At 39.7% G+C, this 14,994-nt stretch overlaps 1 protein-coding gene across 2 annotated transcripts in view; it reads right to left on the bottom strand.

Moving 5' to 3' along the window:
* Positions 1–702: 702 nt before the first annotated feature.
* The window catches only part of Ccdc192 (coiled-coil domain containing 192), a 191,726-nt gene continuing 177,434 nt past the window's right edge, over positions 703–14,994 (bottom strand). For both annotated transcript variants that reach the window (XM_076855913.1, XM_076855912.1), the window contains exon 7: positions 703–1,427. In XM_076855913.1, the coding sequence (XP_076712028.1) occupies positions 1,150–1,427 (278 nt within the window). In that variant the 3' untranslated portion in view covers positions 703–1,149. The remainder of the gene's footprint in view (positions 1,428–14,994) is intronic.

Raw genomic sequence — 14,994 nt, 5'->3', positions numbered from 1 at the left:
ACTAGGTTGACCCCATGTTTACTCACTTTTTAAAATTTCCCATTTCTTATTATAATCATCCTTACATTTAAGAAGACACCCGTGTCTATAAACTTCTGGCTAATAAAAGTTGGGATTCTGTGTTCCCTCTATTTCTAACATGTATGACTGTTCCTGGAAGACAGAAGAATTTAGATGAATATTTGTTAAATAGGTAAATTGAAGAAGCAACAGTTCAGTTCTACTTGTGAGAGAGCTATATTGCTTTGCTTGAGTAAGAATGGTAAGAATCAAGTACTAATATCTTTCTCAATGTTAATGTCTAGCTGCTCCCCTTGGGTGGCAAATAGTTCATTTGAATGGAATGGATGGAAAAGGACTATGATATGATCCCTCTAACCTGTCAATCACAGAGTAGCTTTCCTTTGCCCGTGCTCTATTTTTCTTGCTATTATTTTGTGCTGCTCACAATGATGTGGTACAATCATAATAGAAAAGTGTATTTTGCTTTGGTCTTAATCCTTTTTCCTAAGGGAAAAATCAGTATTGTGTGTTTTTCCAGGGAGATGCTGTCCCAGAATGCTTTTCCCAAAGGACTATGGCTCTGATTCATCTATTTTTTTTTTAAATGCTTTAGGTTTATTTTATTTGTACTATTTGCTAATGTTAGTAAAATGTATACCATAAAGAAATAAACTTCAGAGGACATAAAACACACATCTGGGGGCTACCAACTCTGTTAGCAAAGGTTCTGTTCCTCAGCACTCAAACACGTCCAGCTGAAATTGGCTCTCCATGACAACTTTCTGTTCACAACAGAGCTACACACCAGGACAGGATGGGTGCCACCCTTCCTTGCAGTATGACAAATATTTGGTAAGAAGATAATGCTAAATTCTTTCACCATTTGTCTAGTTTTGTTACTAGGAATGTCTAAAAGCATAGTATTCTATAGCTCTGTGGATTATGTGACTACTACTGTCTGCAGGGGAAATATTTAGTGTTTGTTTCTGAATAGACCTTTTGTTTTGTTTTGTTTTGTTTTGTTTTTCCTAATATGAACATTATAGGAACCATGAACTTGAACTTGAATTTGTCAGTGAGGAGGCTACTTGGGTTCTGGACTTTACCTTGAGGATACTTAATAAACTTTTATTGTTTTTCTTTATCCTAATCAGAGACCATAGGAGGGATGCTATGATTAAAGAAAATTGGGGTTTCTTCTAAACATTCTGAAGTGTCTTCCTCCTTTTGGGAAACATGGGGCTCCCATTTGTCTTCCAGCTGCTGAATTATCCTTTCCTTCTCCTCCAACTCTTCTTCCAACTCAGTGATCTTCTCTGTCTGATAGGAAAGCTGGGTTGACAGTTCCATGATGAGGCTAATTTTCCTATCACTCTCTTCCATAGGAGGGAGACCACCACAGAACTCTTCTTCTGAGTTGTCTTCTAGAGCAAACAAGAAAAGGAAAGTCTGAGCAGTTTTAACTGGAGCTTCTAGAATTCAAAGACAGGAAACATGAAAAAACTTCATTTCTCACGTTCTCAAAAGAGAACACAGATGTTGTGTCATTTGGCCAGAGAGTTTGAGGATGGAAGGGACCAATTTCGGGTGCTTGTGAAAAAACTTGGAAGCCTCTTGAGAGTAAGGAGGATCATACTTGCAAAGTCTTTTTTTTTTTAATTCATATGCATTTTTTTTTCAATTAACCATGGGAATGAGCCATCCTTGAAAATCCAGTCTCCAAATAACAGACATCCTAAGTTTCATGTTATCCTTTTCCCTAAAAACCTTTCACAAGAGCTACAATCAAGTAGAAATATGCTTCAAATTAAAGTTTTATTCAACTGAAAACAAAACAACTTGCCATTGTCCCTTCTGGGGAAAATGATAATGAGAAAAGACTAGACTCTCAACCCAAGTCAGCTTTAGAGTTGGCAGGGGTGCAGTTTGAGGTAATCCAGGAAACTCTGTTTGCATGGTAAATCCCACAGATATTCAATTCTTTCATTTCTGAAGGCTTTATGGCATTTAAAATAGAAAATTCCCCTGGACATAAAATCTTACCTGTTATCAATTTCTATCAGCTAACCCCTCAAATAAAGATAAGATCTGATAATACTAAAGATAATAAAGATAAGAATAAGAAGTTTAAGAGAGGCTCTAAGAAAGAGATAAAAGATTAGTGATTGTCCGAAAGGTGTTCTGCAAAACAAGCCTCAGTAGCCGTTCCAAAAAAATATGTTCCTCAAAATGAACCCCATCTTATTAGACCTAAGCAGTACCATCCCTCATTATCACTCTTCTTTTGAAATTTATACTATTAAATTCCTCTGGGAAAACATTCAAAGGATGTCAAGAGCTTGGGTATCACTTTAGAAACAATGGAACCCTATCATATGAATAAACCTGACATAAGACCTTGACACTTGATTGCTATGATTGAAGGTCTAATATTTACTCCGGTCCAGTGAAAACAATTCCCAGAGCTATACCTGGGAGAAACACTACTCTCAGTCCCAAATACAGAAGCCTGCTACTGTCATATACCCATGCACCTGATAAAAATGGGGCATTTTTGCTGGGTGGTGCTTGCTTCCTCAGCAAATAAAACTAATGGGCTGTCATCACTTTCTCAGGGATTTACCAAAAGAAGCTTGAGCATTATATAACACAGTCTGCAGAGTCCTTTTGGTTGCCCAAAAATGATAAGAGGAGACATCAGACCATTCTCTGCTCTTAGAAATTATTAACAATTTCTAAATTTAAGATGACTTGAGGGAAAATTTTGTTCTGATTATATGAAATTCTAATGCTATATTGAAGGAGATAGTGGTTTGAATAACTTTCTTAAAGAGAAATGAAAAAAAAATCTCAAATGTCAAAGGAGTGTTTAGTTCATTGCCTTTGCAATAGGCATGTGCTTTCCAGGGTGGGAGAGGGAGTCTATATGGTGGGGGATTTTCCTTGTCTGCTGATATGCCAGGGCCTCCCTCACCTTTTCTTTCACCTGGCCAGAGCTGTGCTATCACTACAGTAGCCACATTAAGCTACTGAATGTGGCTAATCTGAATAAAGATGTACTATAAATGTAAAATCCATATTTGATTTAGAAGATCTAGTTTGAAAGAAAAAAACTGAGAAGTATCTTTTAAATTTTTTGTGTTGTTCATGTATTAAACTAACAATGTTTTAGATATATTGTGTTAAATGAGATAGATTTATGAAACTTATTCACTCACATGATCTAACTTTTTAAAAATGTGGCTATTAGAAACTTTAAAATATGTGGTTTGCATTTGTAGCACTCATTATATTCCTGTTTGATAGTCCTGGGCTAGCATTTGCTTTTTTATTTGGTACCAGGAATTGAACCCAGGGGAGCTTAATCCCTGAGCCACATCCCCAGCCCCTTTTAAAAATGTATATTTTATTTACAGACAGGGTCTCTCCGAGTTGCCTCAGCCTCTCTAGTTGCTGGGATTACAGGAGTCATCACTGCACCTGGCTGGCATTTACTTTTGAAAGAACACTATCCTAACCCAGAGGGACATGTTACTTGTAGACACACAGATCTAGTTAACCTGCACAGATGTTTATTGGGAGGGAGGGTTCCTGGTTCTCAACCACAGATTGTTTTTCTGTGACCCAGAGAAAGGCATGTAAATCTAGGCTTAAGAATATGGGGTTTCATGGACTGAAATAAGTTTCATCAGGAGTAGAAAGAAAAAAATGATAAATTTTGCAGCAAGGTGATGATGGGGAGATGCTGTGGAGAGGAATGGCAGGAGGAGGAAGGCTGGATCTTGGAGCAGTTCCGCAATGGAGAGGGTGTATCAGGGGCCGCTCTCCTTGAATGTGCCTGTTTGCCAGCTTTTGTCATTCCTTTGCACTTGCCTTCAAGTTTTTCTTTCTCTAGCTTTTTGTCTCCTTTCAGGACGTTGTCATTAACTGATATGTGTAATGACATTTGGCCCTTTTTTCCTTTTATTTTTCTTTTAGATAAGGCAAGATAGGTAGAATACTTTGTTCATCTTTTTAAAATGAATGAATGAATGAATGAATGAATGAATTATAATTAGGTATATATGATGGCATATATACCACCATCTTTCCTGCCCCTATGCCCCCTCCCCTCCTCCCTTTTACCCAAAGTTACTCCATCTTTCCTATGCCCACCCCTCATTATGGATCAGCATCCACTTAGCAGGGAGAACATTCGGCCTTTGGTTTTTGGGGATTGGCTTAATTCACTTAGCATGATATTCTCCAACTTCATCCATTTACCTGCAAATACTTTTATTCTCTTTTATTGCTGAGTAATATTTTATTGTGTATATATACCACAGTTTCTTTATCCATTCATCTACTGAAGAGCATCTAGGTTGGTTCCACAGTTTAGCTATTGTGAATTGTGCTGCTATAAACATTGATGTGGCTACATTACCACAATATGCTGTTTTTAAGTCCTTTGGGTATAGACCGAGGAGTGGGATAGCTGGGTCAAATAGTGATTCCATTCCAAGTTTTCTAAGGAATCTCCATACTGCTTTTCAGATTGGTTGAAGCAATTTGCAGTCCCACCAGCAATGTAAGTGTGCCTTTTCCCCACATCCTTGCCAACACTCATTATTGTTTGTATTCTTGATAACCACAATTCTAACTGGTGAGATGAAATCTTACAGTAGATTTGATATTCATTTTTTTTTTAATGATAAAGGAGCAGAACACAGCAGGGAGGTCTTAAGATTAGACCTTAAGATTAGGTGATATAGGAAAAAAGATAGCCTCCTCAACAAATGGTGCTGGGAAAACTGGAAATCCATATGCAGCCAAATGAAACTAAACCCTTATCTCTCACCATGCACAAAACTCAACTCAAAGTGGATCAAGGATCCAGGAATTAGACCAGAGACCTGTGCCTAACAGAAGAAAAAGTAGGCCCAAATCTTCATCATGTCGGATTAGGCCCCCACTTCCTCAATAAGACTCCTAAAGTGAAAGAAATAATATCAAGAATCAATAAATGGGATGGATTCAAATGGGAAGCTAAAAGGCTTCCTCTCAGCAAAAGAAACAATCAATGAGGTAAAAAGAGAGCCTACATTTTGGGAGCAAATTTTTGTCACACTCACATTAGATAAAGCACTAATCTCCAGGATATATAAAGAACTCAAAAAACTTAACACACACACAAAACAAAACAAAAAACACAAACCAACCCAATCAATAAATGGGCTAAGGAGCTGGACAGACCCTTTTCGAAGAAGATATATGATTGATCAACAAATATATGAAAAATAGTCAACATCTCTAGTTATTGGATAAATGCAAATCAAACTAAGATTCCATCTCCTGTCAGAATGGCAGTTATCAAGAATACAAACAACAATGAGTGTTGGCAAGGATGTGGGGAAAAGACACACTCATACATTGCTGGTGGGATTGCAAATTGCTTCAACCAATCTGGAAAGCAGTATGGAGATTCTTTAGAAAACTGGGAATGGAACCACCATTTGACCCAGCTATCCCACTCCTGGGTCTATACCCAAAGGACTTAAAAACAGCATATTGTGGTAATGTAGCCATATCAATGTTTATAGCAGCACAATTCACAATAGCTAAACTGTGGAACCAACCTAGATGCTCTTCAGTAGATGAATGGATAAAGAAACTGTGGTATATATACACAATGAAATTACTCAGCAATAAAAGAGAATAAAAGTATTTTCAGGTAAATGGATGAAGTTGGAGAGTATCATGCTAAGTGAATTAAGCCAAACCCCCAAAACCAAAGGCCGAATGTTCTCCCTGCTAAGTGGATGCTGATCCATAATGAGGGGTGGGCATAGGAAAAATGGAGTAACTTTGGTTAAAAGGGAGGGGAGGGGATGGAGCATGAGGGCAGGAAAGATGGTGGAATGAGACGAACATCATTACCCCAGGTACCTGTATGACGGCACATATGGTGCAATGCCACATCGTGTACAACCAGAGCAATGAAAAGTTGTGCTGCAATTGTGTACAATGAATCAAAATGCATTCTGCTGCCATATATACCTAATTAGAGTAAATAAATAAATTTAAAAATAAAAGGTTAGGCAATGTAGACACTAGGTCCACATTCTCTGTTGAAGAGTGGCAGAGGGAGAAGGTAGCAAAAAATGAGAGGAGAGGCAAGGGATATTAATCAGCCTGGGATGCTATAAGAAAATATCACATACTGAGTGACCAGGACAAGAGAGATTTATTAACCACAGTTCTGGAGGTAGAAAGTCCCAGGTTAGGCTGTAAGGATGGTTGGGTTCTGGTGCAAACTCTTTGGCTTGTAGACAGCTGCCTTCTCTCCATGTCTTCACATGGCAGAAAGACAGAGAAACTGAAAGCTCAATAGTGTCTTTTCTAGTAAGAACACTAATTATATCATGAAGGCCTGCCCTCATGACCTCATAAGACCCTTTTTACCTTCCACAGGCCCCATCTCCAAATGCCATCACATTGCGGGTCAGGGCTTCAACATATGCATTTGGGTAAGGCCATAATTCAGTCCATGGCACAGGGAGAAAACAATTGGAAAAGTTGGAAAAAGGAGAGATGGCATGAGGTTTTTGATTCCCTTTGTATTAGTTTTCAAGTGTCTAATGAAAATTCTGATTAAGAGATAAGCTAAGGAATATGTATGCCAGAAAGGAAATTTCTTACCGAAGAACACTTTACTCTCAATGATCTCTTTGCACACTTCTGTTCTGTTTGTAATATATTACAAATAGCCAAGTGCTTTAAACTCTTTAACAAAGTGGGAGACTCCACGTGTGTCCCATCCTATATATGTTGGAAATTCTCCCACCCCCAATGAGTTTTTAGAACTCTATCATCAACTGTCACTCTGTTCCTCCATCACTGGTTCTCTCTCCTTTGAAATAAGAAGGCACATATGTCCCTAAGGTTCTGACAGCTCACAAGGCCCCAAACTCAAAGGTCTACAGTCTTCCCTGAACTTTCCCTGGCAGCTCAGATAGTGTTACCACGTGGTGGCTGCCTGAACATAGAGGTCCTGCCGTCTGACTAGGTACACTCAGATTTAACCCCATACCCAGAGGCTTCAGAAGATCCAGACATAAGAAAGGCCCTTAGGCCTGTGAGAGAAATGATTAGCCACAATCAGGATGTAAACTTGTTATACTTACAGAGATTTTTTTATATGCATACATGATTTTTCATTATTTCCCTTCTATCTGCCTGCACATAAACTAGATGTTAAAGCTGAGGATGTAGCTGAGTGGTAAAGCACTTGCCTAGCATGCACAAAACCCTAGGTTCCCCCACAAGCACCCCCCAAAGAGAGAGAGAGAGAGAGAGAGAGAGAGAGAGAGAGACTTAAAACAGTAGTGAGAATGAGGAGAATAAGAGCTTAGGGTCATAGCAAAGGGGATACAAGAAACAGGTACTAGAAATTGAGGAGGTTTAAAAAATTTAAGAAGAGGACAGACAATAGGACTATTCAGCTTGCAGATAGACCAGGCCATGCTCGCTTTTCTGTAACAGGCTTGAAAGACCAAAGGCCCAGAAGAAATTGCAACATTTGCCTTTGGCCATTTCTAGCTTCCCATTCTCTATAACCTCAAAACCTTTATGTTCGTAGCAAAGTGCCACATGAGAATTAGATAAAAAATTATTACTAACAACTAATAGTAGAGATCATTGTAATAGCAGAGGTAATTGTAGTTTGAGGAGTAGCTTAGCATCTGAGAGTTGGAATGCATTTTGGGGGACAATCAGGTCTTGCCTGCCACCCAGTACAGGAATTATTTCTACAGTATCTCTATGATGCTTCTCTAATCAAGTTACTCTTAGACACTGGGATCCCTTGTGCACTTTATATGTTGGTTGCCAAGTTGTAGTCAATGGATAAAATCTGCATTTTTGTCATCATTGAAGGGGCCAGCTATTATAGAGACAACTAACAGGTAGAAAGCTGATGGACAGATGTGAAGGAGAGTAGGGAGCAACCTGTTGCTAATCAGAAAAAGAACACATGGTATCACATTTGGTCAAAAGACCCAGAACACGTGAAAACATTAGTTCGTGAGTTGAGGAAGTTAATAGCTTTCTATAGGCAGTGATATAGTGTTGAAAGGTGACCCAGGGAATGGCACGAAGGTAAATTTTTAGATTTTCTAAATACTTCTTTGAAAAGATCCCTGTACCAGTGCCACCCAAAAGTGTGCACTGAGCAAAGAAATCCTGAAAGCCATTGGTCTAGCTTCTGAATCAAAAACCTCAAGGGATAGGAAAAACACTTGTGCCCTGATTGTGAGTCTCCTCCACAGACATCCTTTGGTTCATTCATTCATGCAGTAATTAATGATCAGGCCCCTGGACACACAGAATAAACTGCAACATTGGCCCCTGCAGTGGTAAGCTCCACCATGGGGCGTGGGAGAGGCTGCCCTAAGTGAGGCCCTAAAGGACATTCACAATTAGCCTACACAAACACCTCTGCTGGGTACTCACTCCTGAAAGTTTACTTTTCTCTCTGCCTTTCAAGCGGATGACCAAGGCTGCCAAGTGTTTACTCAATACTAAAGACTCTTACCGGTGAGGTGATTACATACCTCATTCCACCAGAGCCACCCAGGATTACTATTTGGCCTAAGACTCCGTCAGCTCCTCTGTACAAATGTCCATCACTCTGACTCACTTCATGCTGCTCTTGAAAGCTGTGTATATTATCAACAACCACCAGGAAGTCCAGCTTCATCTCTTGTCACACTTGGGCTTGCAAGTTGGCACATCCTTATAAATACATCCCTCCCTGCTTGAATAACAAATAAAACAACACAAATCTTCCTGGTTTTCTGTCCTTCTCAATGGACCTTTTTTTGCTAAAGGTACTTCTCTGAATTAGATGATTCACTTATTTGTTTTGTATGCTTGTAGTACCAATAATTTGCCTCTTGAAACTCAAACTAGTATTATGTCTTGAAGTTTTTCTCCATCCTCCCTCTTCAATGCTTTTCTTTGTACAATAAGACCAGTCTCTACAGTGCCAAGTGACTGACTTCAACTTCAATTTCCTTTCACTATTGTTGTGAATACTTAGAATACATCAAGTTGGCATGTGTTAATTGGTTTGGGAAAACAACAACAACAACAACATACAACACTACAAGAATGGATTTGGTTGATAAATAAGCTTTGTCACTTAAAATATGTAGTGTGATGTTTGTTATAAAATTTTGATATCATAGCATAATGACAATCAGTTTTATAACAGGATTATGTTTTAGAGGAATGATGTGAAATGCAGTTACAAACTAGATAGAATTTATGTTTCTAGCTTTTAAAATATCAAACCTATGAGCTTAAAAATATCTGTCTGTTTTCATAAATATCTTGGAAGGGAACAAATACTTAGTCCATATCATAATAGAAAGTTTATAGCCCTGAGGACATGATGCTCAGAGCTCCTGAAAGCAGCAGATCAGAGAACCTCTAGAATACCTAAGGAAAAGAAAACACTTAGGAAAAGTCAGGACAAGAGAGATTGTGTAGGAAGCAGTATTGCTTAACATTCTTTGGGGTCTCAAGCAGATATCGCATCCACACACCTCAGGCTGCTATAACAAAACATTGTAGGCTCGGTAATTTATAGAGAAAAGAAACTTATTCTCACCACAGAAACTTATTCTCACAGTTCCTGAGTCTGAGAAGTCCAAATAATGGTGCTAGCAGGCTCAGTGTCTGGTGGGGATCCACCCCTCATAGATGGCACCTTCTAGCTGTCCTTACCTGGTGGGAACGCTAACAGGCTCCCTCAAACCTCTTTTAGAAGGACAATGATCCTATTCAGGAGAGGTCTGTCCTCATGACCTGCTCACATCCTAAAGGCGGCACCTCTTAATAGCAACACATTGTTGATTAGATTTCAGATAAATTTTAGAGGGACATAAACATTCAGAGCATAGCAGTATAATATAGTCTCCAGAACCAGAGTGAGAGGTCTCACTGATGTGTGGACACTTTGAGGACTTGGTTAGTGGTGATATCATAGCATAATATATATGAGTGCTTTTCATCATGTAGGGTGAAAAGCACTCATCTATAACTGAAAGTATCATTTAAGTTCAAGTGGCAGTTAGATGGCTTTCCCTGCAAGATGTGCAAGAGCTAAACAGACCAAGAGAACTGCAGAATATTATTATTATTTGGTACCGGGGATTGAACCAGGACACTTTACCACTAAATTCAAAACATCCCTATATGTAACTCAGCTGTGTCCCCCAGTCCTTATTTTTTGAAACAAGGTTTTGCTAAGTTGCTTAGAACCTCAGTCTCATCTAAGTTTCGGAGGCTGGCCCTGAACTTGAGATCCTCCTCAGACTCCTGAGTCATACTGGGACTCCAGCGAATGCCCAGTGGGAACTACAGATTTATATCTTCCTTCTTATGCATATTCAGAGGCATGTAATCAACTCAATGTCCATGCTTATCATTTATTGAGTACTAATTCCCCATATATAGAGTTGAAGTTTTGCAATATCTTCATATCTGTTCATCTTTCCTCTGCTACTTTGGTCTGGTTTCAATTCTTATACAGACAGTTCCCATTATAATATAAGTTAGGCCTTGATACTTTTTCCTAATACCCTTCAATGACTTTTCATCTCAAACAGACTAAAACCCCAAATGCTTACAATGACCTTCAAGACTCTGTTTGGTCTGGGTTCCCCTTTACCTCCCTGACACGTCTCCTATTCCTCCTCTTTAGAGAAAATCTAGCATTTACTTTGCTACATTGCCACCACCCTTATTACTAGTCATAAAAAAGCATGTTCCTGACCCAGAGCTTTACGTTTGTTATTTTCTCTGCCTGGACAGTTAGTTATACTCCTGTTGCTTATATGGTTAGGTGCCTCAATTCCTTCGGGCCATCACTTTCCAAAGCTACCTTCATACAATGAAATCTTCCCTGGCTCTCCTACTTACAGTTTCAACCCATCCCCCATGGCTGAACACTTTAAATCCCTGTTTCCTGCTTTAAGTTTACTGAGATACTGTATTTGACCCCTTTTATATTTTATTTTTGTCTTGTTTGTACTTTTACCCCCATGAAGGCAAAGCTACTTGAATATTTTGTTTGGTACGATATCCCCTGTGCCTAAAATAGCACATGGAGTATAGTAGTACTGTTATAGTTTGGATGTGAGGTGTCTCCCAAAAGCTCACGTGTGAGACAATGCAAGAAGGTTCAGAGGAGAAATGACTGGGCTGTGATAGTTTTAACCCAATCAGTGAATTAATCCTCTAATAGGGATTAACTGAGTGGTAACTGAAGTGGTAGGATGTGGGTGGAGGAGGTGGGAATTGGGTCATGGCTTTGGGTATATATTTGTATCTGGCCAGTGGAGTCTCTTTCTGCTTCCTGATCACCAATGTGAGCTGTTTCACTCTGCTACACTCTTCCACTGTCATGTCCTGCATCACTTCAAGGAATGGAGCCAGCTGTCTATGGATCGAGACCTTTCAAACCATGAATTGCTAAATAAACCTTTCCTCCTCTACAGTTATTCTGGTCAGGTCTTTTAGTTGCAGCAGTGAAAGATCTGACTAAAACAAGTACTTATTTGTCAAGTGAATAAATGTATGAAAATTAAGTGCAAATATAATACAAAATCACTATCGAAAGGGTCAATCAATTGGTGTATCATTAGGATGATACCTAGGTTTCCCTCTGAGAATGTTTTTTTCTTCAAACAAAGCTTTTCATTACTGCATTAAAATAATAATAACAACAACAATAATAAACAACTGTTGTGATTGTATAACAATGCATGTAACATCTCTTGAGTTTATGTTTTTTGGATTTAAAAATGCAAAAGTTAGAGTAGTTGATGCCCTAGACCTCTTCCAGATCTATGTTCTATAAGCTATAAACATGGTTCTTCAAACCTGGCACCTGGGAGGCTTTGACAATATGGGGAATCCAAGGCCTTGCCTCTGATAAATGTAGAAAAATGCCCAGGAATCCATATATTCATAAAAATTCCCAAATAATTCTTTTGTTGTTGTTGTAGTACTGGGGTTTGAATCCAGGACTTCATACATGCTAGGAAAACATTTTATCACTGAGCCATATCCCCACCCCGTGTCCCCTTTTTTTACTTTATTTTGAGACAAAGTCCCCCTAACTCACTCAGAATGGCCTCAAACTTGCAACCCTCCTGCCTCAGCCTCCTGAATGGCTGGAATTGACAGGTGTGTGCGGGCATTACCTTACTGGACTTCCCCTAGTAATTCTGATAATCAGCCAACTTTGTACAATTGAATTTCTGCTGACTTACAAGAGGCATTATAAACCAACCTTTGGCTAAATCCTAAAGGGTAGGCCAGAAATCCAGGCACGCCTCTTCTTGACAAGGCTACAGTACCAAGCTGAAGGAGAGAGATCACATCTATTCTACTGTGCAAGCCTCTCTGGCTACTTGACAAGGCTCTGCCTGTAAATGTTAGTAGCTGACTAAACACACACATGGTCCTCACAGCCCCTCCCCTTGTTTAATTAGCTTATATCCCAGAAACATCTTGCCAGTTCTAACTTGGCTAAATTATCTCCAGAACATCCAGAGAAAATGAGGGTTTGAGGGTTTGTTGTTTTTGCTTCCGTTTCTGTTTTAGTGGAGGAACGGATCCATTTCCTTTTAAGCTGGTCTGCAGAGAAGTCTCCTTTTTCCATGAGAAATGGATGGAAAGAGAGGGTGAATGAAGGGAGGAGAGGACAGGAGGGCATACCTCACGTGGAGGCACGGGTACTCTCCAGCATCCACAAAGGTTGAAGAACTACCTTCACCACTCGGGGAGTAAGTGAATCCCTTCTGAAGATCTGAAGCTTGGCCCTTCTGCTTAGGGTTTGCTGGATTCAGCTGATATGCTCATGCTCCAGAATACCAATAAAAACATACCAGAAACAAGCATGAATACCTTGGTGCCAGCACAAGGAAGAGTGGTGGGTGGTGCCTGTGTGGAATAGCAAGTGATGATGTCTCAAAATGATGCCAAAAACTAGAATGGGCTGCTGTGGGACCCCAGAACATGACCATCAGAAATATGTTTCTTTGGCATATTTCAAGATGGTTGTTCAGAGAAACAGGGTTAACTCAGAAAGGATGTCCTTTTGTAAAATAATTTACATCCATGAAGGAAATATATATTAGTAAAGTAAACATCCACTTAATGTAAACAGACTTTTCTATTTGTTATCCTCATTTCTGCTTAGAGAAGATCTTTCCAGAGGAAGAAGAGATTGGGAGTCGGACACTTGGCCTGGACAGAGACTCCCACAGGTAGCTTTTACCTGGAAGACTTCACCTGCCCTCCTCAGCCTTCATAGCCAGATGCCGCTTCTTTCCCCCCAAAGCCTAAGCCCATATGTATTTGTTTAACTCTATAAAAGCTCCAACACCCTAGCTCTCCCTTGAGCCTCAGGCTTTGTGTATGGCTCTCATGTTTCTGCATATTAATAAATTTGATATTTTTTTCTGTTAATCTCTTGTCAGTCTATTTCATAGGCTAAAAATTATCAAAACTTCAGAGGGAAAAGAGTAAATTCAAAACATCCCTGTGGGAGGTGGGGAGTGTTCATCAGCTATCTATTACTGGAACAAAATACCTGAGATAATCAAGTTGTAACAAGAAAAGTTTTACAGAGCTAACATAATGGTACATGTTTGTAACCTCAGCTGCTTGGGAGGCTGAGGCAGGAGAATTGCTAGTTCAAGGACAGCCTCAGCAATTTAACAAGACCTTGTCTCAAAATTTAAATAAATAAATTTAAAAAGGGTTGGTGATGTAGCTCAGTGGTAAAGTTCTCCTTTGTTCAATACCCAATAAGGAAGGAAGGAAGGAAGGAAAAGGAAAGGAGAGGAAAGAAGAAGAAGGAAGAAAGAAGAAAGGTTGGGGTCAGAGTTCAGTGGTGCAGCATGTACTTAGAATGTGTGAAGCACTAGGGTTTAATCCTTACCATCAAAACACAAAAACAAACAACAAACAAAATAAAAACTCCTCAAAGGTTTATTATTTTAGCTCATGGTTTTAGAGGCTCTAGTCCATGATTGGTCAGCCTGCTTCTTCTAGGCCTCTGGTAGAGGGAGGGGGCAGCACACCATGGTGGTAGCATGTGGCACAGCAAACTACTCACCTCAAGGCCAGAAAGCAAAAGAGAAAGAATAGGGCCCTGGGCCTCAAAATTCCCTTTGAGCCCCCCCCCCCATTACCTAAGGACCTCCCAGTAGACCCCACCTCTTACAGTTTCCACCATTTCCCCATAGCACCAAGCTGGAGACCAAGTCTTTACTATGTGGGTCTTGAAGGAACATCTAAGATCTAAACAAGAGCCTTCAGAGAGAAAAGAGTCAATCTAAAACGTCCCTAAGATGGTCCATAGTGGAAGGTTGGAGGACAGCCTCATGGCCAGACATCACTAGTCGGCAGAGATCAGTGCCGTATTCCATTTTCTATGTGCTCGCCAGCAGGGCAAAGGGTATCACTAGGGTAAGGGTAGGACATCATAGGTAGATTGACTTCATCACACACATTTTGGAACAGAGTTCCTTTCCCACCACTTCAGGATATTTTATAGAAGGGGTTCTTAACAAGATTCAGAGAAAACGAATGCTGTTAGTATAATAACATTCCTGAGTTATGTGAAGAAGTCTATCTAGATAGAAGAAAAAGTTTCTGGAATCTCTCTTGTTTCTTCCAATGAGAAGGACCTGGAATACCCTCCTATAATATGGCTAGCTGGCTTGCTCAAAGAGAATAAAGGGTAAATTGCACTGACCAACAAGTTGGCCAGAAGTCAAGAGGTAAAAATGGACCCTGGCAGGAGGGTCAGGAAATTCAAGGGAGGGAGAGACCTAGGAGATTGTGTGAAAGGACAAAAGAGAGGAGACAATGGATGGAGGCCTGTTTCTGTGCTTATTGAAAAGGCATCAGTAGGGACTCCACGTCAATTGA

Source organism: Callospermophilus lateralis, chromosome 5 (genome assembly GCF_048772815.1).
Source record: "Callospermophilus lateralis isolate mCalLat2 chromosome 5, mCalLat2.hap1, whole genome shotgun sequence".
Lineage (NCBI taxonomy): Eukaryota > Metazoa > Chordata > Mammalia > Rodentia > Sciuridae > Callospermophilus > Callospermophilus lateralis.
This window is presented reverse-complemented; position numbering and strand designations above follow the sequence as displayed.